The 24651-nt window shown below is 38.1% G+C and overlaps 1 protein-coding gene across 1 annotated transcript in view; it reads right to left on the bottom strand.

The window, feature by feature from the left end:
- Positions 1-24651, bottom strand: part of COL21A1 (collagen type XXI alpha 1 chain) — a 124991-nt gene that overhangs the window by 62154 nt on the left and 38186 nt on the right. Inside the window, exons 6-12 of the mRNA XM_054197217.1 lie at positions 22796-22969; positions 18175-18252; positions 15976-15984; positions 14428-14511; positions 12175-12237; positions 1648-1701; positions 758-811 (exon numbers count right to left, since the gene is read on the bottom strand). Coding sequence (XP_054053192.1) covers positions 758-811; positions 1648-1701; positions 12175-12237; positions 14428-14511; positions 15976-15984; positions 18175-18252; positions 22796-22969 — 516 coding nt within the window. The remainder of the gene's footprint in view (positions 1-757; positions 812-1647; positions 1702-12174; positions 12238-14427; positions 14512-15975; positions 15985-18174; positions 18253-22795; positions 22970-24651) is intronic.

Below are 24651 nucleotides of genomic sequence, written 5' to 3'. Positions count from 1 at the left end.
GTAAAATCTGCTTGGAAAACAAATGTTTGTTTTATAAAAAAGGCTTTGAAGTTTTAAATAAGCCAAAAATAAAATACGTTTTTATCACAATGAACTTAGAACTTTTCTAAACAAAGGACAAAAGTGTGAGAGAAGGGTGGACACAGATATTTACATATCAATGAGACTTGCCAACAGCCAATGGCTAGTTTATTCACTGTGTATACAGGAGATCCAGATTCAAGTTTATCCTGATTACCAGAAAGGAGTTATATATAAGCTTCCACATCTGCCTGCAGCCCCAAGCTACTGGCTACACCTCAGCTACAATTTTTCCACAAAAAGCTTTGGTTTCAATTAGTCAGTGTTTTCTGATAAAAAGTGCCATCCAAAAATTCCTACCTAGCTCATCTGGATGCTCACTTAAAGAGAAAAAGGGTGAAAAGAGATAGAATGAAACTGTTCTGACAATTGTCTTTATCATACCTCCAGGTACCCATATTTAGATATGCTTTCTAAATATAAATTATTAAGTGCAATAAAGGTGTTACTGGCAGTGCTAAAGCCTATATAAACTTTATTAAATAAAGCAGACCAGATTCAGAATTGGAGTAACGTTCTAAATTTAGGATTCTTATTCCTTATTACCTTTTTAGTAAACAATTCTCACAGAAGCCTCACGTGAAAATACCAATACTATTAACTGTACAACCAGAAATAATAAATGGTAAGAGTAAAATCTTTTTATCTATTACTCTTTTTTTATTATTATTTTTACCTTAGCACCATCTTTCCCCGGCTCTCCCTTGATACCTGGTAAGCCACGTGGTCCCTAAGAGAGAAAAAATGAAAACCAGCTCAAATAGTAATACAATCTGATACAGAATGAGACACAGAAATGTAATACAACATGACCTGGGGAGTGATGTGTCAGCTGGCTGATCACAACATTTCATTAACTGGAGACAAAAGCAGAACTAAGCACAAATGTACCCAGCGTGTATGAATATGGCACATTATCATAACCCACGACTGGGGAACACCAAAAGAATTCTTTGCTCTAACCAAGGACCACCCCAGGAAAAAAGGGCTTCGCACAGCCTGTACTAGTCCAGAGATGTCCCCTTCCTTTCAAATGTCCATCAGACAGCCTTCACATATGCCAGGCGGCAGGCTTGCTCTTGGCCCCAGCATGCTCTCAGATATTTAATTCAACAAATTAGTAAATCCTCAACTCTCCAGCCAGACTGGATCATGCCACAAGTAAAAAAGCACTGGTTTCCAACCAGTCCAAGTAAGGGCTGCTAAATTAATACAATGAAGAAAGAATTCTCCTCCATCCATCTGGGCTTATCTGAAACCAACTGTGGGTAATCACCATGGCAATGCTTCAGATCACTGTTACTGATTCACAGAAAAAAGGAAGGAGCTCTACTGTTTGGCTACCAGATCAGGATGAAAATGTCTAAGCCCCAGCTGAGTCCTGCTCCTGCAGGCCTTACCTAGCAATGATTAGATTTGCAGTCTAATTGTCAGCCTACGTACAAACCCGGAAGCCATGTTAGTTCCAAAGCGATTCACCCTAGGATGGCCACTGACTTGATGCTATCCCTTGAGCCCTTTTCATTCCCCACACCTCAGCTCTCAATGAATGAAACAGAAACTTACTTGAATCCCTGGAGTTCCTGGGATACCTGGAGTTCCTGCTGATCCTTGATATCCCTAAGCAAAAGAAACCAAAAGTTGTGACTTTTCGTTAAGTTATTTTTACAAATTTCCAAACACCTTTTTAAGGAAAAAACAGTACTCCTGGTTACCAGAGAACTGTTGTCACAACCCTGTCATTTTAGGTCAAAAATTTCAGTAACTGCTATCACAATCACACATTTGAGATTTAGATTTCAGTTTTCAGAAATGGTAGTCTCCGCATCTGAAGTTTGTAGCCTCCAGACTTTATGCTAAAATCCATTATTTTAGAATTGTTACATGTGAATGTAACAAACATATTGTCTTATTCCCCACTGGAAAAAAAAAAAAAGCAAACTAACCCACATACGTACACACTTTTTTGTTTCTCTCTCTCAAGAAAAATAGCTGAAAAATGCCAGGGCTTTTAAAGGCTTATTTCCAGTTACAGGAGTAAGCTTTAACAAACAAGGCATGTTCTAATACATTATGCAGCTAGTTTTATAATCTCTCTTAAATAACAAAAATTCCATTCTCAATACTAAGCACTTAGGTATGAACTTGAAGGTATGTAACAGGCTATGCAAGCAAAAAAAATAATTTGAATGACTGGGACTACGAAAAGGAATACTAAATAATTCATGAGTTGAAAAGAGAATTTCAGGAACGCATTACTAGAAGTCAACATTGGCAGAACAAGAGAACACTTACAGAACCCAAAATACATGCCTGAGGTGTTCTGGTAGATTGGATTCAATGAGTACAGCAAAGACAGACAGTTTTTATGCAGAATTAACAACTGTTTTAGAAGAATCCTTTAACAGAGGACAGTAACTGAAGAACAGGAATTTTACCTAGCTCCGCTAAAAACAGGTCATTCCAACGGACAAAATGAGTTACAAAGAGGGTTTTTTTGAGAAAACATAAAAAACAAGAACAGAAATTGTCCTATAAAACTCTGAGGCTACTTGGCTCAGACCTTTTAACAGGCTGCTCCAACTGAATTTGATAAATCCCATAACACGGTCTACCTAATTTCAAATACCCAGAATTTGATCTGGATCTGAACTGAAAGAACTAATAATCCTATTTCTAAATTAGTTTCAGTCTTAAAAACTTAGTGCAAAATTTAATGGGGGGACTTCCACACTGGTAAAAAGGAGAACAGAACCTTTTCAACACAAGGAAGGCAACATCTGATTTCTTCTTTAAATCAGTCAGAGTTTCCTGAGAATAATAAACAGAGCTAAAATTATTTGCTGGGTTAGATACAAGAGAGTACTTGCTATGCCCTCTTCCCAAAAGACATTTGAGCAAATGCCCGATGAGCCAGCTGGTAATGTTTAGTACAGAAGTAAACAGAATTCTAGGTCTCTGTCATACATGGATCCTTTATCAAGCTTTTAGTGCTCAAGGCAGTTCTAGCAAAATCAGCTTTAACGGTAAATGGTGTAGCATTCCCAGATTGCTTATAAGCCTCCCGGGTAGCTGAAACAATTCACCAAGCCAAAAACTGCTTTTAAAAGTTTATCGTTTTATTTCTTCTCCAAAAAAAGCAAAAAGTTTGTATGACTTCCTGTAGGATATAATTCTATATAAATAAAACTTTATTTCACATTTTAGATCTCTGAAATGCAATTTCCCTTCCTTCTCCTTCTGAGTAGGGGAAGAAGCAGGGGAGGACAATTTCCTGTCTGAACTGAATTTCAAAATTCACGAGATGAATGGAGGATGGCAGAGTTTTCAGCTTACAAAACTGCATATTTAGCTCAGAGCTAGATCTTGTAATGTGATTTCAGAGCAAATCAAACACATTGTCAGTGTGTTTGTTTAATGGAAAGCCGGAACTGAGAAGATTCAAAAGGAAATTCACAGAAAGTCACAAAAATGAGAATCACTGTCTGGTACAAATAACGTAGCAATTGTTTGGATGAGTTAAAACCACCTTCTATAAATTATGAAAACCACCTTTCATAAAAAACTGAGCATGTCTTTTTATCGCTACTTCTTTTGCAGTATGGATCATCAATCTGTATATTAATGCCTACAATTTTTTTTGCACTAAAATCAGCTCAAGTCCTCTTTCCCTAACCTCAAAGCCCTCAATAGGAGTATGTATGTGACACACATACATATGCTCCAAGAACAGCTGTGCCGTAGCTGACAATTTATGTAAAGGGGACAGAAGTGAAAATCCCCTTTTCAACCGACACAGACGAGTTCAGGGCTGAAAGTTCACTTCCAAATAAGGTGAAAGCACTAAATTTGCCACCAAAAAAAATTCTTTTTATTTGCACTTGGTCTTCTCTCATGAGCTTTTCAGAAGACAAATAGATGGTGTGAAAAGTATTACCGCTAACCCTGAATTTGATACTCAGTTTTGAATCCAGTTGCCTAAACATAAGCAGCTCCTGCCTTTTGAGATTCCCTAGACACCCACCCAGTGTTAGAAAATAGTGGCACAAAATATTTGGGAGACATTCATCCTTTTGAAGCAGCAGCAGGGGCAACACAAAATACCTTACAGGGTAAGATTCCCATACCTCTTGGGGTATAGTAGTTAAATATCTTCTGACTAATATGGGAATTTAGACACCTAGTGTCACTGTACACCTGTAAACACTAAATGTAGGTGTCTTAAACTGTACCTCACCTACACTGTTTCACCAGTGTTGTCAATGAGCACTACTGCACAGCACTTCATTTATATTCTTATTCATTATTTTACATCAGTGCAACTGAAATCAGGATCATAGAAAAACTCCCTCTCAATTTGTTATGGGTGAGAACACTACTGATAAATTTCTAGTGCCTGAAAATCTGTAAGGGCAAAGTGATAACCAGCAAGATACTGAGATGCTTAGTTTTGTACCAGATGGCTGGGTATTTTAAAAAAAAAAATCACAGATAAAATTAACTCTGTAATTTAAAGAAAATGGCAATAACATACAATTCTAAGGAAAAAGTTGAATGGACTTCTTAGGCCAAAGAACTTACATAAAGGACACAGACAAATTAGCAATACCGTCATCGTCAGCGAATTAAGAGGTTTGCTGGAAAAATGAGTGAGGGAAAAAATTGAGCAAGAAAGACATATAACAAGTACAAATTCCAAAGAACTTTTAGGTGCAAGAGCAGAGTAAACCTCAGAAGTATATCTTCAATGCACTTGTGTGCCTGAGGGACAAAAGTTCAGACAGCTTTCATATGTGTATCACATCAGACAAATATAAAATAAAAACAGAGGACGTACTGATAAGGCAATGACAACTGCACTGCACACTTCCTAACTGAAAAGCTTTTCGAGTCACTGAACAACATAAATGACAAAGGCGTGACAACAGGACTACTCGGGAAAGACAAGGGAGAAGTAAACAAGCTCAATTTGGCTAGCAAATAACCAAGGATCAACAGTAATGGTCTAAAGATATTTAAGGACTGTAAACACTAAGTAAATAGAACTATTTAGGGTGATGTAACTAAGCATAATGGAATTCAACTACGAAAGAGAAATTTAACTTGGTGTTAGGAAAACATCCTGACAGAGAGGTCTGCTCTTTGTGGAAGTCTCCTGTGGAAAATCTTTAGTACAATTAAAGCACAATTATCTAAAGCATTGGAAGAGAAGTTTTCAAATTCTTCTCATAAAATACATTACACCTTAAAGGACAGAAATATCTATAGCTATTCAGACATGTATCCACGCCTACGCTCAAATTTGCAGCCATGCTATGACCTTCTCCTTCACTGGTAATATCAGTTACTAAAATCCTGCGAGCCTACAGAAATGTTAGAAAGTACTTGAGGTACTTGAATTAAGTGTTTTAGCCTTTAAGAAGTTGTTTATCATCTAATGTTTTTGCCTCAGGTCCTTCCTCCTCCTTTTCTCAAGGAGCTTTTTTCCCATCCCACCCTCCAAACAACCTTCTCTATGCCTGTACTCATCTGCCTACTGCTTCTCTTTTTCCTGCCCCTTTGGACATGTGGATCAGTCAGGTGGTCCTTTCCAGGTCTGTCTGGAGCCTGTGCCTTACTCCTTTCTCTGGAACTTTCTTAAGCAGTGGTAACTCAGGAGGTCAGAAGAAGTGTCATCTCTCTCCTCCCTCTTTTAAATAGCAAGGCCCTGTAGAAGGACTTCTCATGTCACCTGCTTCTGCAGGCTACCTGAACTGTCTCTGCAGTGAAGCCCCTCTGTCTACACATACCAAAACATGGAAATGAAGGGCGGAACCAGCATTAGATCACAAATGCTGTGATCTAATAACTAAAAGTAGGGGGTTTTACTACATTTAAATGTAACTAAATGCAGCTTTTACCCTCCAACATAAATTTGGGGGTGACTCCTGATCAAAGAATTGTAATCACATGAATATTATTATGGGAGAAGTACAGAAAAGAGTTTTCGTTGCCTTTTCTGTTGCCTTTTTTTGCTTTGGTTTGTTTTGGCCTGTTTAATTCTTTCTCCATTTGATTACACTTCCTTCCATTGGCCATTCTGTCAGCTGCCAAGGCTTTCACAGCTCAGAGCTGCTATATTTTACCTGAGCATGATGTTCGGGGCTCAAATATCACAAAGGAAAAAAAAATACATCAAGATTACTAAATAAAAGGTCATAAATCCAGCTTAAAAAGTTCCCGAGCTTCAGACTTCTGGGAGATAGGATGATGTACCAAGGGAGTATAACTTGCCGCTCGCTGTTTGATGTTCATCCTTATCATCTGTCCTTGGCCACTGCTGAAGACAGTCATATGGTCTTTTGTCTGAAATATGTAGCTGTAAGCAACACAAGTCAGCATCAGGCATCACCCTGATTTCAAAGCAGTTGGTCTCAGTGAAGCCATTACATGACTGTCTTAATCAGAATGGAGCAAAGATATTTCCTCTGAGAATAACAAGGTCACAGTGTTCACAGAATCACAGAATGGTTGGAAGGGACCTTCAGAAATCATCTAGTCCAACCCCCCTGCCAAAGCAGGATCACCTAGAGCAGGTTGCACAGGATGGTGTCCAGGCGGGTTTTGAGATCTCCAGAGTTGGAGACTCCACCACCTCTCTGGGCAGCCTGTTCCAGTGCTCTGCCACCCTCAAAGTAAAAACGTTTTTCCTCATGTTGAGATGGAATTTCCTGTGTTCCAGTTTGTGCCCGTTGCCCCTTGTCCTGTCACTGGCCACCACTGAGAAGAGTCTGGACCCATCCTCTTGACACCCACACTTTAGATATTGATAAGCATTGATGAGATCCCCTCTCAGTCTTCCCTTCTCCAGGCTAAACAGACCCAGGTCTCTCAGCCTTTCCTCATGAGAGAGGTGCTCCAGTCCCTTGATCATCTTTGTAACTCAGTGTTATTGAGGAATATGTATTTTTCTGGAATTGAGAGCAGCATTTTACAGCTGAATTATCAACTATGTCTGTGGAGGTTTCCTGAGAAAAGTAGCTGCAGAGTTTGTATCAACTTAAATCCCCATGAAAACCACCCAATAGCACAGGTAATCCTATGTATACATGAAACTATTACCCATTTTTATTCCGAAAGTACTGTTGAAATAGCTGGCCGTTGCCATTATACTAAGTTCATCCCTCAGCTGGTCACCAGACATTATCAAACTCTAGGTAGTACAGCTGTAATAATGTTCTGTAGTTTTTTTTAAAAAATATTGTAGTGATCAGAAATTACTTATTATGTGAGGTTTTTGATACCTTATGAACTCCATATCTGGGTGTATCAGTAAAGTCAGTCTCATCAGATTATTTTTAAACTGCTTATTCTTTGTGGACACAGTAGGCAAACGGTTCCAAACTTGCATGAATGAAACTAGATGGAATACAGGAAAATTGTCCAGATTTACCAGCTGCATGGTTGAAAGTTCAAAATTGACAAATAAGTCTATTTTTTTATTTCTTTCAGCAGACCGATAACCTAACACCTCTATTAACCACAGCATAGACTCTCTTCATTTATTTTTCCCCTTAACTTGAGTTTTTCCCCAGTACGCGTAAAGTATCCTTTGGAATAAAAAATGGTTTTGTGACCGCACAGTCAGGCTGCTGAGCATTCTCAGGGCCAACAGCTGCTCCAGCTGCATCTTTCTGATGAATAATGTCCATTAAAATGAGTTCCAGTTGAGATTCAAATACTATTTTTACCCTTGTGCTTATTTACCAGTGCTATTTCTCCTGACAAGGAGATTTAATCATTTCAGGTCCCGAATGATATTTTTGATTGAAAAAAATGTCTTTTCATTACTTATTATGCTTCTCACTTTTGGCTTTTCTCCAGTTACTTCAATTGATCTTTTCTGTATGTACCGGAGTATGGAAAATAAACAGAGGTGGCAATTAAAGGGAAAAAACAAAGAACCTATAAACAAGACTATTTAAAAAAAAACAATTAAAGAACAACTGAAAATTAGTCATGTTTATGTTCACTTCCCTAAATAGTACAGCAAACAATTTTACTGGGTAATACCAGGTGAACAATTATTTTCTGGTAATTTGGAAGATATGCATGGGAATTGTTTTGTATTTTTCTGGACTAAAACTAACTTTAAGTATTATAACAATCTAGCCAGCCCACAAACAATAAACTAATTTTCTTTGACGTTTTACTTTAAAAATCAGTTACATACAGTAATATAAATGCATGCCTAAAACCTTTCTCAGAGGAAGAAACATTTTGTTGACCAGTTATACTGTTCCAAGAAAATGAATACCAGATAGGCAAACTGGAATAACTTTAGAGAAGAACATAAAAATGTGTTTGGGAACAGAAAAGACTGACTTTCCAGGAAAAGCTTTTCATGCAAAAGCCATTTGATTAAACAACGCTGACTACACAATTACCTGTAAGCCTATTGTGCTGTCTGAATTAAGAGCCTGCTTTTCAGAGGTTTTCAGGGGATACAGCTAAAAAGATTCATATGAGCAATGTTATCTCAAACCAGGAAAATCCCTGACAGCACAGAAAACATGCAAGCCATATTAACAAATAAATAAGTAAAACAGAAAGAAAAAGACAGAGAGAGGAATCTGTTTTCCTGCACAGTGTATCTAAAGGGTCTCCCATTGTTTCATGGCTAAAAGCTAGCTTGGAAAGCACTCACACTGTAAGGAACAATAATGTACTGGCCAATGCTGCAGATGATCTAACAGGATTGCAATTATGTCCTTACAAAGAACAAGTGCGAAACGCTACAGCTGATTTTTTAAAAAAAATTAGTCAGTTAATAAAGCTATAGGATTTAACTGTAAGCATTTCAAGTAACATGAACCACAATTCAGCAAAATGGTAAAACTTCTCCTTTAGCAGGGCTTTTTGATTCTCTTCTAATTTTCTGATATACTTTTATTAACCTTTTTTATGTTCAGAGAATGCCCATCTATGCACATTATGACTCACTCGCAGGGAAAAAAAAATGCAACTGCCAGATTGCAAAGTTACAAAAAGACTACAGTACGAATTTATTTCTCCTTCATGAGTCACAGTTACAAATTTCAGTGCTTATGGGAAGATATATAGCATTGAAGTGGAAACCTGTTAATAAAAGTATGAAAAAGTCATAACAAATTGTTTCTAAAACAATACTGTTGCAGCTGACTGGACACTTCAGAAATAAAGTCTTAATCTATTTTTCATAAAAGAGAGAATGGAAACTGACAGTTCCCTACCAATATCCAGTCCATTCTGGCTTCACTAAAGCTTACACAATATCACTTTATTTTTCAAATTATCAGAGTTAGCTGGATTAAAGACAGCTCTGCTACGCTTATCCATACTGCAAGTCTACTTGGAATCATAGAATCATAGAATCATTTAGGTTGGAAAAGACCCTTGGGATCATCGAGTCCAACCATCAGCTCCACTCTACAAAGTCCTCCCTTACACCATATCCCTTAACACCACATCTAAACGAGTCTTCTAGCAGTTGGCATGGTCAAACTGCGATGGACACCACCTCTCATGCAACTCCGGGTTGAGACAGTTTGTATACCTGTCTTTGTACAGGAGAACAGGACCACTCTTCAGAAGCTTTAGCACCATCAATAATCAATTGAAAATTTATTCTGATTAGATCATACTTCCCCAGCTCAGGTCCCACCCATTCCTATTTTAAAACCTGTATTTTCATGATTGTCTGAACCAAAATGTAGCATTTTATAGCACTGACAATTTCAATTCAGATTGTTTTCTCTATTTCTAGTTCCAAAAAACTTTGAAGATAATAGCTATCAAAAGCTGTTTAAGACAAAAGCAAAAGCATAAAAATGCTTTAATATCACAGGAAAAATGAGGACCTTCGCTTGTGCAACTACTGAAAAATTCATGTACCCACTGCCTTCCTGGGCCAAAAGGGCTACCATGGCCAGGTTTCAATATACCAAGTCCCATATTTTAAAACTGAGGAATTTTCAATTTTTAGAAACAATTGCATTTCTTGTTTTCAGTGCCTATTTTTTTCCTGTCAAACTAATTCTGCTTCCAAAAGGAATCACCACAGTTAAATGAACCAGTTGCTATCCCTAAGGAAAAGCCAGCATATAACTAAGTAACAAAATAGGAGAAATGTGAACGTTTTATAATGCATAGCACAGAGCTTTCTCTTTGTAACTGGTAATATTTACTACCCTTACAGCATACACACTTCCAAGTAAGTATCAATCTCATTGTTTCCATCTTTAGCTGACATAAAAATGAAATGTATTACTAGTATTAAAAATTCTTAACAAAAATAGAACGTTAGGTGTTTTTGTGAAGCCATCCATCAAAGCTGGTGGGTAGTGCCTCTTTAGTACAAATAACATGCTAGAGGTACTAAAATTGATAAGCAAGGACAGATTTGGGAAAGACTTATGATTAGTTACAATATCCTCATGAATCTTTCAACAGGACAGAAAAATTACTAAAAGAGTGAAGTTGAAAGGTCCAATCCAGCCCTTTGCTGCCCTTTTGTGAAGTCTCTCTAGTTTGCCTAGTGTGGACCTAAATGGCCCAGAATAACTTAATATCCCTTCTAAGTCTCAACCAAACCCATAGGCTATTAGTTCCCCAGTCCATAATGCAATGTTCCTTTCATAAATGATTTTGTCTTCTCTGCGCTCTTCCACTTACATTTTCTAACGTTTTGGGACATCTTCTTACATTTTTGTTATCACTTGTATTTGGGACTCCTCCCTAATTGTATTTTCTGTGGATTTTAAGACATGATGATTACCACTTCTTCTACTTCACCATTGAAATTTCAGAATAACACTACAAGGACTCAACCATAAAATTTAGTCCTCACATCAAGAATGAAAAGCTACAATGAATTAACAATTTCTATTACGTGCATGCACTTTTCTTTCCCTGCTTTTGGTACCCAAGCAGAGAAATGACCCTCTTTTCAGAAGCAAATTATTTGTAATGCTCCCACCTGTCTTTTACCTTTTCCTTTTTCTTTTTTTTTTTTTAATATAAATAACAAAGCTTCTAATGAATAGCAAGCAACATCAGGGTCCACATTCTTAGAAAAGAAACACGAGTGGTCAAGCCTCCCAGCTTTCGGCCTGTCTTCTCTTAACACACCAGAGGCACATGCACACCACCACCTTGGGGATACAAAAACTGCAAGGCGTTAACAAAACCTTACTCAACAGAGAAGCTTGGCTGTCAATATCTTAGAGGCTTCCAATTAGATTCAGAGATCTAATATGTTTTTTATTGAAACCTTATTTTTATATATTTATTTGCATTTATTACAAAAAAAATGTTAGCCACGAAGACCAGATGAGCCATTGCCAAATCTGTCATTTTTACTTTAGGGACATATATTACTCATTTGCTTTCTTCCAGTCTTTATCATCCATACTAATGGAATGCCAGCTTAAAAAATACAATCTAGGGTAAGAGAAAAATACAGGTATTTTTATGATGTATGTTTTAATACATAATGTTTAGAACTGCAAAATATCTGTATTTTTAACAATGTATATGCATATCTGCAGATTCTGATGGACTACTTGAGGCAGTCTAAAAAGAAATTAAATGAAAGAAGCTTAAACATGAGAAGCAATCCCTAAAACAAAATAGGCGGGATTTTAGCTGCCCTAAAGTGCTTTCTAATGAAAAATTCTTAAGCAGTAAAGACTGAAGGTCAGAAGGCGGTAACTGTTGAAAACTGATGCAAAGACCAACAGGAGCACCCATAGCCTATTCTCTGCTTTACAACGGTGCCTAACTCATGCTATCATATTTACAATATTTTAGCTTGAAACAAAAATACTATGATTAACATATTCATAGAACTGTTACATTCAGATAGCGATTAAGTGACATGCACAGTTTCAAAGAATGGAGAAAAAATCATCTAAATTTGAAAATATGATATCAGGTTCTGATATCTGAATTCAGAAATCAGATTCTGATATCTGAATTCAGAAATCAGATTCTGATTTCAATCAGAAAAAATTACATGTTTTTTCTCCTGTTAGTTATGCATTTACAATATATGACTAAGTTTTTAGTACTCACAGGCTTACCATCTGGACCAGGCTGACCAGGATAACCATGATTCCCGGGCTGCCCAGGGTCACCCTATGGAGAAGCAATATGTTAACACACAAAAGATATGAAAGAGCATTTTAAAATTAGCACAGAGCAACCATAACCCTAATATATTCCACAAAACACTGGCTACAAGCCCAGATACCTGCTACTGAGGAGTAATTAAAAACAGCAAGTAAATAAAGTAAATAAAACAGCAAAAAATAACTCATCTCGTAACCCCTTTCCTGGGAATCAAGGAATAACAGAATCATAGAATGCTTTGGGATGTAAGGGACCTTAAAGATCATCTAGTTCCAACCCCCCTGCCATGGGCAGGGACACCTCCCACTAGACCAGGCTGCTCAAAGCCCCATCCAACCTGGCCTTGAACACTTCCAGGGATGGGGCATCCACAGCTTCTCTGGGCAACCTGTTCCAGTGTCTCAGCACCCTCACAGTAAAGAATTTCTTCCGCATGTCCAATCTAAATCTACCCTCTTCCAGTTTAAAACCGTTACCCCACATCCTATCATTACACTCCCTGGTAAAGAGTCCCTCCCCATCCTTCCTGTAGGCCCCCTTTAAGTACTGGAAGGCTGCTATGAGGTCTTCATGGAGCCTTCTTTTCTCTAGCCTGAACTCTTAGCCTGTCCTCATAGCATAGGTGCTCCTGATCATCTTTGTGACCCTCCTCTGGACTCGCTCCAATAGATCCATGTCTTTCTTATTCTGGGAGGCCCAGAGCTGCACGCAGTACTCCAGGTGGAGTCTCACCAGAGCAGAGTAGAGGGGCAGAATCACCTTCCTCGACCTGCTGGCCATACTTATTTTGATGCAGCCCAGGATTCAGTTGGCCTTCTGGGCTGCAAGTGAGCATTGCTGGCTCATGTTGAGTTTCTCGTCCACCAGCACCCCCAAGACCTTCTGCTCAGGGCTGCTCTCAAGCCATTCTCCACCCAGCCTGTATTTGTGCCTGGGATTGTCATGACCCATGTGCATGACCTTGCACTTGGCCTGGTTGAACTTCATGAGGTTTGCACAGGCCCACCTCTTAAGCCTGTCCATGTCCCTCTGGATGGCATCCCTTCCCTCCAGCATGTTGACCACACCACACAGCTTGGTGTCTTCGGCAAATTTGCTGAGGGTGCACTCAATCCCATTGTCCATGTCACTGACAAAGATGTTAAACAGCACTGGTCCCAGTACTGACTCCTGAGGAACTCCATCCCTCACCGGTCTCCACCTGGACATTGAGCCATTGACTACAACTGTTTGAGTGTGACCATTCAGCCAAGTCCTTACCCACTGAGTGGTCCCTCTGTCAAATCCATGTCTCTCCAATTTAGAGACAAGGATGTCACGTGGCACAGTGCATTGCACAGGTCCAGATAAGATCATGTCAATTGTTCTTTTCTTATCCAGCAACTCTGTAACTCCATCGTAGGTGGCCACCAAATTTGTCAGACACGATTTGCCCAATTTGACCACAAAAATTCCACTACATGAAATAATAATGATCTCCATCTTGTGGCTTCCAATTCCATGATTAGAAATCCTTACCATTGTAGCAAAAGCCCCTTTGACTTGAGGTAGCTGCAGCTGACTTAATCCCTTATGATGACAGTAGATGTTTTTTAATCATTTGCTTAATGAAAGACAAACTGTTTGGGGTTTTCTTGTCTGCCCTTATAAGGCAAGTTAGTAACTCTGGAAGCCTTGCTTAGCACAGTTTTTGAGAAAGGTACTACAGCAAAACACTAGGGATTTGAGTTTGGCATGTTAGACATCTGAGACTCAAGTCTGGTTCTCATTTTAGTCCTTCACCAACACTGAAGGGAGGTCACGAGAACAGCTAAGGTGGAACTCTCCCAGTAGGCATCTAATCCATTCTTTAACAAAGAAGGAAAAAAACCTCTCCATTAAAAGACCTTTATTAGCAAATCATTTCATTCTCAAACAATTAACAGTACAAGATCATTTCCTGAAAAGTAGCAAGGAAATACGATTTTACATCCATGAGCATTGTCCTTAAAAGATGCATTTGTATTATTAGGAGTCACAGCAGCAAAACCTGGCCTTGAGGATCCTAATCACTATATTCATACATTGGAAACCAGAACTAGGAGAACTTGTCCCCTACTTTTTTAATTTGCCTCACTATGACTGGCCAACATAAGATTTCGGGGGAAAAAAAAAAAAAAAGTCGTGTAGGCTCAATAAGACAGAATGGAAACTTACTTTGGGGCCTGGAGGTCCTTGTTTTCCTGGCGGGCATATGCAGGGGGCAGGCGTTGAGCCTACATCACTAGGACCATTCATGCACTACCAAGAGTGAAACCAGCCATCAATACACATGCCAAGAGCATTCAACAAACGTATCATAACATTATGCAAAGCTGATTTTCCTTAGGTTGCACAGGTCCTGGCTTTCACTCCTTTGTTCAGCTGTATCTTCTTCTGCTTACCTGACTACTGCCCTCCAACTACTTTACATGCATGAATTCATCATTTCAAAAAAAAAAAAAAAAAAAAAAAAAAAGAAAGTACCGATATTGGGCTGACATCTGAAACTCTATTTGCTTTTTCACAAATATTTTGTCATATATTTTGATAATTTTAAATCTAACAACATGCAAAACTCTTCTCCTAAACTAACTGACATTCATCATTTGAAGTGTGATCAATTATGTAATTATTTAATAAACGTTTGTAAAAAGAATCTAATAAATACTACGTATAGCATAATGACCACAACCAATGGGCGTGCTATCACGTGTAGCAAGCCTGAAAAGAATGTAAAGCCCAAGTCTCCTACCTCCTGGACATGCGTCCCAACTACGAAGCTACTTGAGGAAAGGTGGGGCATGGCTGTTACCACTGACTCCTACAAGTCACAAGTAATGGCCCCCAGGGTGCCCATTGTCCAAAGACCATTAGATGACCTCCTCCAAACTATGCTCCCTATGCAAACAGTGGTAAATAATAAAACCTGGCAGACTACATCACCCTCTAGAGGTTGTTGGATTTTTTAGGTATTTACTTCTCACCATTGAGACCACACAAAACCTCAGTTTTGTAGAGAGTAGCAGAGAGCTACTAGACGAAATCCATTTGCCCAAGGTCAGGAACCCAAAATTTAAACGCATCGATATGCTCAAGTTACAATTCTTTTTCACCCAGCAAGCTCTTAGAGCTATGGAAAGGCAAAAATTTAAGAATCCAAGATAAAAAAAAAAAAAGCAGATTTTGTATTTGTTATCTAAAATGCTTTCTACAACATTTTACTCATATTTTCTAAAGTAAGGCAGACTTTTTACAATGTTCTCTGATTGGAATTCTTCTCAGGGTCAAGATCGTTCAAAACACAAATCCACATTTCCTTTGCAACGGTACCAAGTGGAGTTACGAGGATGGTTAGAGAAGCTATCATATTAAGCCTTCCAACAAGCTCCCCTTCAAGGAGCTCCCATTAGCATGATGCAGGTAGCAGCTACCTGACTGTGCATATCCCCATTCACTTTGCAACAGCATCCAGCCCTGCAAATTGAATTGAACCAGAGGAAAAAATCAGGCCATTTATTCTAATAAAAGTAGGTTTCTTCAGAAAACCAATTTTTAATTTGCCCATTGTCTAGAGTTTAATTAATGGAAATCCAGCACTTTTAAACTTAGCAAACCTCTGTCCACTTTTCAAAATGAAGTGTATATTACCTAGAATAATAAGAAGTTTATATAAAGTCAAATACTACCTTAAACTGAGTTTGAGCAGTTTAGGATTGAGCCTACCTCTCCATTCTGAAATGAGAAGAAACACAGTTTAAGAGTACAGTACTATTTGTAATAAGCAAAATCCTTTCATTTGTAAACACTACGAAAAACAATCATAAATTTAGGGCTATAACTGTCAAGGAATTATAATTCACAATTTTAGAATTTCTCAGACTTATGTGCAGCTTCTATCAATGCATATGAATTTTTAGTTCATTTCATTTAAGGGTCTTTCGACAGGATCTACCAGTAGCAATTTTTAGAAGGCAATGACAGAACTAGAATGAATACTGAACCATGTAAATATTTACACACTAAATGTTTAGATTTGGGTCAAACCTTTTGCCAGGATGATGAACATCTCATCAAAAAAATCCTCTGCTTACTCATTCATGTCAGAGAACGTCCCAAAATATTTCTAAAATCTCTGATCTTTGCCTGAATCCAGCATCTGGGAAAACATACGGCAGCACAGAGGCAAGGCTAGCTTTTTCCCACTTTCCTGTGTGACTGCAGTAGACACTGCTATCAATTGAATTGAGTTTTCCAGTATCTGCAAGACCACAGAACAATCCAGCCCCAAATATTTCAGCATACCGACCATGAAACTGTCTGTCATAATGGTTTAGTAACCACCATTAGCTGCACCACATACAGGAGTTTTCTAATGCACACAGTCACCACAGACTTCATACGCCGTCTGTGGAGAGAGACAGCTTCCTCTGTATTCCATTTTCATCTCAGGCAACCTCTAGAGAAGGTTATCTTTCACCACAGAGGGAGCTTAAAATTACTGTGCAGCTAGGTATCTCCAGGAAAGCGAATTCAGGCTGTAATTAGTACATACAGCCTCTGCTTAGTTCAGGAGCTCTGCGACAACCACACTCTGACAGAATACAACCATGAACCACATATTCCTCCTTGGAGATCGTGCAACATTTTTATTTTATGGAAGAGTCAAGAATTTCACAGGTAAAGTCCAAATTTAATTTACGACAACAGCAAGTGAAACTAAATTAGCAAAAAGCTATCTTTTTGCTTGGACTTCTTCCCAAATCGCAGAGAAGGCAAGACATGATGGACTTTTGGTGTTTGCTTTCTTTATGCAAAATTTTTTTTCATTTGTTTACTTTTCATATCCTACTTCTATTTTATAAAGAGCAAAAAGATATGTGGTGCAGTTAAATGAACAAATAACAAAATTACTTTAGGATTTAAAACTAACTTTACAAAAGTGTTCCTGGACCCATTAGTACTTGACACACAGTCAGATTTTGGAACAGCTAATAATCCATCTACTCGTTACTTAAATGAAAGCTGTGAGTTTTGAAAAAGCCCTAATAAGGGGGCTGATTGCAATAGACACACTAGCCCGGAATAAACAGAAGAAAACCAGACTAGCTGGGGGTCTGTGCAGGTCTGACAAGAAATAAAGTATCTGGATGTTGAAGATTCACAGGTTACGTATAAAACAATCTCTTACTTATATTTTCAGATGGGAGCTGAATGTTTTCGAAAATCAGGCTCCAACTGTGTGTCATGAATGGTTACCAAATCTGTTTGCATGTGTTTTACATTTCATTGCATAATTAACTCTAAGAGGGCAAAGAGAGGGTCAAATGATCCCCATAAGCTTTCTGATTGTGTACACGAATTATAACATCCTGAACGGGATTTTATTTTTGTCTGATCCCTAACATACTTAATGAAAACTTGGCAACTTTTCAGTTAATGCGATATTTAACGCCAACATCAGCATAGATACTTCTGATAGGAAAAGTTGATTTTAAAATATGGGTTTGTTGGATACGTACAAAATTTTCAGAGATTAAATGACCTGACAAGTAGAAGTATATCAGATAAGTTAAAAAGTAATATTTAAAGTATTTTACACTGCTGTAATCTAGTAGTTTTATTGATTAATAATGGTTAGAATCTTAAATTGTAACAGAAGATTCTGAGATTCTTCTATAGTGCTGTCAAATGTCCACCATCAAATATCTAAACTAAAAAAACTTTTAAAATACATTTGTGCAAAATTAAGGCTGAAAACAGACAAGTTCTGTGTCACTTGACACTGCACAGGTAACAGGCATTTGTTCGCACCAGCTGAATCAATGCAGTATTACTTATTTTAAGAATTCATTGAGTCAGCTTTAAACAATGATCTGTAAAAAAATGCCATGTAGTCCTCAAAAGTTTATCTGCCATACTCACAAATCCTGGGATCTCACAGACTGTTTCTCGATTATTTTGCTCTGGGTCACAGTAGATTCGCAGTTTTTGTATATCAAACTGTAATTCAAAACATAAAAGACGTTTTTTAGAGAAAGTGTTAATAGCCTGACATTAAGTTAGTTTAAAGTATACTCTTCCTAAATTATATCATCAACAAGTTTAAAAAAATGAAGAAAACCTTAAAAATCAAGAGAAACTGAAAGCTCTGTGTGTCCACTAGTGTTAAAAATCAAAGATGTAGAAACATTTTTGGGCAGGACACTCACAATGATTAATATGTGCAACCAATTAAACATTGCGTAACAGAATTATTTAAAGAAAAATAATCAATCCAAGATTATTTTTTCTAAAATAATAGAAATCACCGCCCCAAATCCTTGGCAATAAATCCAAACACGCACAGCACAAATTACACTGACTGCCAATATTATCGGGAAACAAGTAACAACAGCACAGCCAAAACTAACCTTTTCCTTTCTCATAGAATCATAGCATGGTTTGGGCTGGACGGGACCTTAAAGATCATCTAGTTCCAACCCCCCTGCCATGGGCAGGGACACCTCCCACTAGACCAGGCTGCTCAAAGACCCATCCAACCTGGCCTTGAACACTTCCAGGGATGGGGCATCCACACCTTCCCTGGGCACCCTGTTCCAGTGCCTCACCAACCTCACAGTAAAGAATTTCTTCCTCATGTCCAATCTAAATCTACCCTCTTCCAGTTTAAAACCGTTACCCCACATCCTATCCTTACACTCCCTGATAAAGAGTCCCTCCCCATCTTTCCTGTAGGCCCCCTTTAAGTACTGGAAGGCTGCTATGAGGTCTTCATGGAGCCTTCTCTTCTCCAGCCTGAATTCTCAGCCTGTCCTCATAGCATAGGTGCTCCAGCCTTCTAATCATCTTTGTGACCCTCCTCTGGACTCGATCCAACAGATCCATATCCTTCTTATGCTGGGAGCCCCAGAGCTGCACGCAGTACTCCAGGTGGAGTCTCACCAGAGCGGACTAGAGGGGCAAAATCGGCTCCCTCGACCTGCTGGCCATACTTATTTTGATGCAGCCCAGGATTCAGTTGGCTTTCTGGGCTGCAAGCACGCATTGCCGGCTCAATGTTGAGTTTCTCATCCACCAGCACCCCCAAGACCTTCTGCTCAGGGCTGCTCTCAAGCCATTCTCCACCCAGCCTGTATTTGTGCCTGGGATTGTCATGACCCATGTGCAGGACCTTGCACTTGGCCTGGTTGAACTTCATGAGGTTTGCACAGGCCCACCTCTTAAGCCTGTCCATGTCCCTCTGGATGGCACCCCTTCCCTCCAGCATGTTACCCACTGAGTGGTCCATCCATCAAATCCATTTCTCTATAATTTACAGACAAGGATGTCATGCTGGATAGTGTCAAATGCTTTGCACAAGTCCAGGTAAATTATGTCAGTTGCTCTTCCCTTATCCAGCAGTGTTGTAACTCCGTTGTAGAAGGGCCACCAAATTTGTCAGGCATGATTTGCCTTTAGTCAAGCCATGTTGGCTGTCACCAATCACCTCCTTATTTTCCATATGCCTTAGCATAGTTTCCAGGAGGATCTTCTCCATGATCTTGCCAAGCACAGAGGTGAGATTGACCAGTCTGTAGTTCCCCAGGTCTTCCTTTTTTCCCTTTTTAAAAATGGCGGTTATGTTTCCCCTTTTCCAGCCAATGGGAACTTCACCTGACTGCCATGACTTATCAAATGTGATGGATAGTGGCTTAGCAACTTCATCTGTCAGTTCCCTCAGGACCCATGGCTGCATCTCATCAGGTTGCATGGATTTGTGCATATTCAGGTTCCTTAGATGGTCTCAAACATGATCTTCTCCTACAGTGGGTGGTTCTTCATTCTCCCAGTCCCTGCCTTTGCCTTCTATTACTTGGGCAGAGGGGCTAGAGCACTTGCAGGTGAAGACTCAGGCAAAAAAATCATTGAGTACCTCAGCATTCTCCATATGCTGGGTAACCAGATCTCCTGTTTCCTTCCAGAGACAGCCCACATTTTCCCTAGTCTTCTTTTTATCACTGACATACCTGTAGAAGCTTTTCTTGTTGCCCCGGACAGACTTAATTCTATCTGGGCTTTAGCTTTCCTAACCTGATCCCTGGCTGTTCAGACAACTTCTCTGAATTTCTCCCAGGCTACCTCTCCTTGTTTCCACTCTCTGTACGCTTCCCTTTTCAGTTTGAATTTGTCCAGGAGCTCCTTGTTCATCTATGAAGGTCTCCCGGCATTTTTGTCTGACTTCCTCTTTGTTAGGGTGCATCACTCCTGAGCTTGAAGGAGGTGATCCTTGAATATTAACCAGCTTTCTTGGGCCCCTCTTCCCTCCAGGTCTTTATCCTATGGTACTCTGCCAAGGAAATCCCTGAAGAGGCCTGTTTTTACCTTAACAGTCCTGGGAAGACGTTTCTACACTGACCTGCCTCTACTAGATGGAAGATTAGTAAGTTTTGGTGAAGCATCAGAAGGCATCCCTGATGCTTGAAAGAATTTGGTTTACAGTTTATCTGTATAATGTAAAGCTTTAAAAACAACCAATAAAAATACTGGCACCAGGTAAGCAAAAGTTTATGCCATTCTGCTCTGTCGCTGTACTCTAGAAAAATGAAACCACTGAAGTCAGTTTTTCTAGCATAAACTATCATGACTGCAAAAAAAAATAATAAAAAAGCCCTGTTAATGCTTACTGAAATTATAGACTATAAGGTGGACTAGCAGGGGAAAAAAGCACAGAAAATTCAGTCTGTTAATACCATGCCTAGTAATACGAGTTTTCAAATTTAAAATGGCTGCAATTCACAACACTTAAGTATGTGCACGAGTTTATCAACGCTATACTGGAAAGCACTTCAGCCAGTAAGATCCTAATTAAACCAAGAACTTCAGCAAAATATCACCAGAAAATATCTAATTCAGAACACAGGAAGAGAATGAAAATTTACCAAAGTGTCCCTGAAGAAGATTCTTGTATCATATTTTGTATCCAACTCCAAGTGATTTCTTTCTTAAAGGATTTCAAAATACCTTTTCACTGAAAGGCGGTATGCAGATTCATTGAAATATTTCTCTATAATCACAGTTTAAATAGAAATAGCCTGGCAAAGCTCGACTGTTAATGCTTTGCAGAACGCATCACAGTCTGAGAAAGTGGAGAAAGGAAATACCTTTTTTAGATTATAGTAATCATCTGGAAATATAAAATTGCAACCTGAGGCAGATTTTCTACTTTTCTTCTAGTACACTATCAGAGGAGGATCTTATACAATTTGACATTCCTAAAATGTTTCCATTTTTACTTTAGCTAACATGTCTTGCTACTAACATTCTTTAACTCAGAAACTGTATTACTGGGAATCTATAAAGGCCCATTTCTGCAGTGACTTAAGAGAAAAAACATGACACAACAACAACAACAACCAACCAACCCTCTAATACTAGAATGTACGAAACTATAAAAATGGGACAATCCTGCATCAACAGAGAAAACGCATGAGACAATTACAATTCTGAAATCTCTTCTCTCCTTGCAATAAGTGCTTTTCACAAAGGGGTACCACAGTATATGGACAATGTTACTACCAGAAATGCACAGTGTGTCATCCAAGTTTTCATGTACACTTTTAGAATATGATAATAATAAAACTGAAGCCTGGTTAAAAATACATAAAATTCATGAGTTACTGAGTAACAACATCTGAAGAGAGTTAATGAAGATGATTCAAAACACACTAATATATTTTAATAGGAGCATTAAGGATCATGAAATTTGAGTACAAACAAAGCATAGCTTTTAAAATAACTAAAAATAACATCTACTTATGTAATTCACTATTTCTTAGTATTGTTTCTGTTGCTATCAGTCTAATTAGTAACATTATGACCAAATATAAGGAAACAATCTATTTAGCCAACATCTGGAACACTGTCAACATAATAGTCTTCATCACTGGTCTACACAGCCTTCACCTATACAGTCTGACATTTTAACCACCTTTTTGATGCCTGCAAAGAGCTGAATGCAAAAGGACTTTAATCTCTATTCCTCAGAATAGAGAAGCGTTTTCGAGGAGGGTTCTACAGCAGAATCAAACAGTGGTAGTTTGAGTATCAAATAACTGCAGTACAACAGAAACAGAGCTGTCTTGTACTTTCTTCACAGCTAGTGATGGAAAAACTTCATGAAAATTCTGTTCTCTCCCTCTTTTACCAGCGTAACCCATACACCGATGGATGGAAATTATACCCAAGTGTCAAGCACAAAGGAAATCCCCTGCTTTGACACACTGTTTCCCAAATTTAGGTGACCATGTTGCATCAAATTTGTGTTCCAGCAAAAAAGAATGCCCCTTGAAGCCAGTGAGACCAATTAAGCACTCACTGCACAGGATGTATCAGTTGTGCTGAGTCCTCCTGACCATTTATGTTTCCTCTTAATTATTGAAATTTTGTATATTAAATTTCGGCCTAGTGTAAATTATAAGAGTAAGTTCAAGAAAAAACAAAGCACCAATGCAATGTTAACCTACCACAAAATTTCTGAATTATTGCGGTTTTAGCGTATGCTTACCTGTACAGTTTCCTCCTTTCCAGAATACTTTCCTATTTGGGTTAGACCACTGATGTAAATACCTAACACAGGATGTAAGGGCTTCATTTCAATTTCTTGGTCATCTATATACAAAGTTACAAAGTCTTCTGTTACTAAGAGACGAATTTGATGCCAGCCTTCATCAAACAGTGTCTAAGGAAAGTGAAGAAAACAGAACTGTTTGAAACAAAATGCCTTCAATTCAAACAACCATCAAACTGTACCTCAACGGTTAAACTACTGTTAATGGTTGAGATGATCAATGTTCCAGGTTTTGTCATACAAAAAATTGTAAACTGCACCGGCAAAAAAGTATTTGCCAAGTAATATTATAATTGAGATGATGATACTTGGTAATAGTTAATCCCTATTTCTAAATTATTTTATAACTCACGTAGATTTTTTTCAGTCTATGATCTTAAATACGCTCAAACCTGTATTTGTTAAAATATGAAGCCAGACGTCTTTTTTTCAGCAACAGTATGTCTCAAACACTTCAGACCTTAAATCAGAGTGAAAACAAATTGGTACTTGAAAGTCTTTCTACTTAATCTCTTATGAAAGAAATCCTAAAGACAACATGATATTGGCAGAAAGAATCACAATATTGCAATGAATAAGCCAAATATTACATTCATCATCTCACAAAACCTCAGGTTTCTAAAGCTTAAGATTTAGTGTAAACAAATAGCATAGTTCCACAAGCAATAGAAAATGACAGATACCTTTAAAGATTTATCTCACCTACCTTAGAAATAAAATTCAACATGGGAAGAAATGCCACCTTCTTGAGCCTATCCATTAATTTCAAAAACAGTCTAGCTCTTTAGCCCAGACTAGACTAGATGCTTATCTTTTATATAGCGAAATTTATGAGATTGGTATTTAATTGGTATTTAATATTTAATTGGTATTTAATATTAAATTGGTATACATTAGAGGAAACTGAAACATACATCTTTCAGTATGTTACATATCTTTGTTACCTTTTGTGGAAACAAACAGAAATTAAGCTTACTTCACATAATAGTATATACCCTCAGACAGCACCTCTGTTTCTACTTTATTTGCATTTGTAGATTGGGTTGTTATTTACAATAGCTCTCATTACAAGATAACATAAACAACAGATCAGAACATATAACATCTCCATTTTTCTGAGTAAAAGTAATAACTTATCATAAAGGTTTATTAAATAAAAAGGTTCCTTAAAAGCATAGTGGCATTTATAGTGAGAACAGCTCTGAAAAGGGCATAAAATTATTGTTCCCCATAACAGCAATACAAGCATGGAGAAACACAAAATAAAAAAAAGCAATAGCCTTCTTTTCACGGTGAAGATCATGAATACCTAGGACCGCAGGAAAAAGATTGATTTGTCACTGTAGCTGCCAGAAACAATTAAATACAAATGTTCAGATTAACTTGAAACCAAATTTTCTAACAATTTTCAGTAAATCAAGTTTAACACTGCTTCTTAAAAACAAATAAAATTATTTCACCTACAAATAATTATAAAAAGGCAGAGGAAATTCGGAAAGAAAAATTCTCCATCCAGTAACAGAAGAATAAAATAACTCTCCCTAGCAAAAGCTTAGTAGTTAAGACCCTCTCTTGAATACAAGTCCTTTCTTCTCTGAGGATTTATATTTGAAATTCCTTTAACCTGATTTGGAGTAAGGATTCGAATGCGGGCCACTGCTTCCCAGAAAAGTTGAACCCACTTGGCCATGAAGTGCTCCAGCAGGAAATCTTTCCCACTCTTTGTCTGCTGAACCATCCCTCTTTGTTCACTTAAGTAATACTCCCTGCCGTAGGAATAGGAATCTCCTATA

This window comes from Rissa tridactyla, chromosome 3 (assembly GCF_028500815.1).
Source record: "Rissa tridactyla isolate bRisTri1 chromosome 3, bRisTri1.patW.cur.20221130, whole genome shotgun sequence".
NCBI classification, from domain to species: domain Eukaryota; kingdom Metazoa; phylum Chordata; class Aves; order Charadriiformes; family Laridae; genus Rissa; species Rissa tridactyla.
This window is presented reverse-complemented; position numbering and strand designations above follow the sequence as displayed.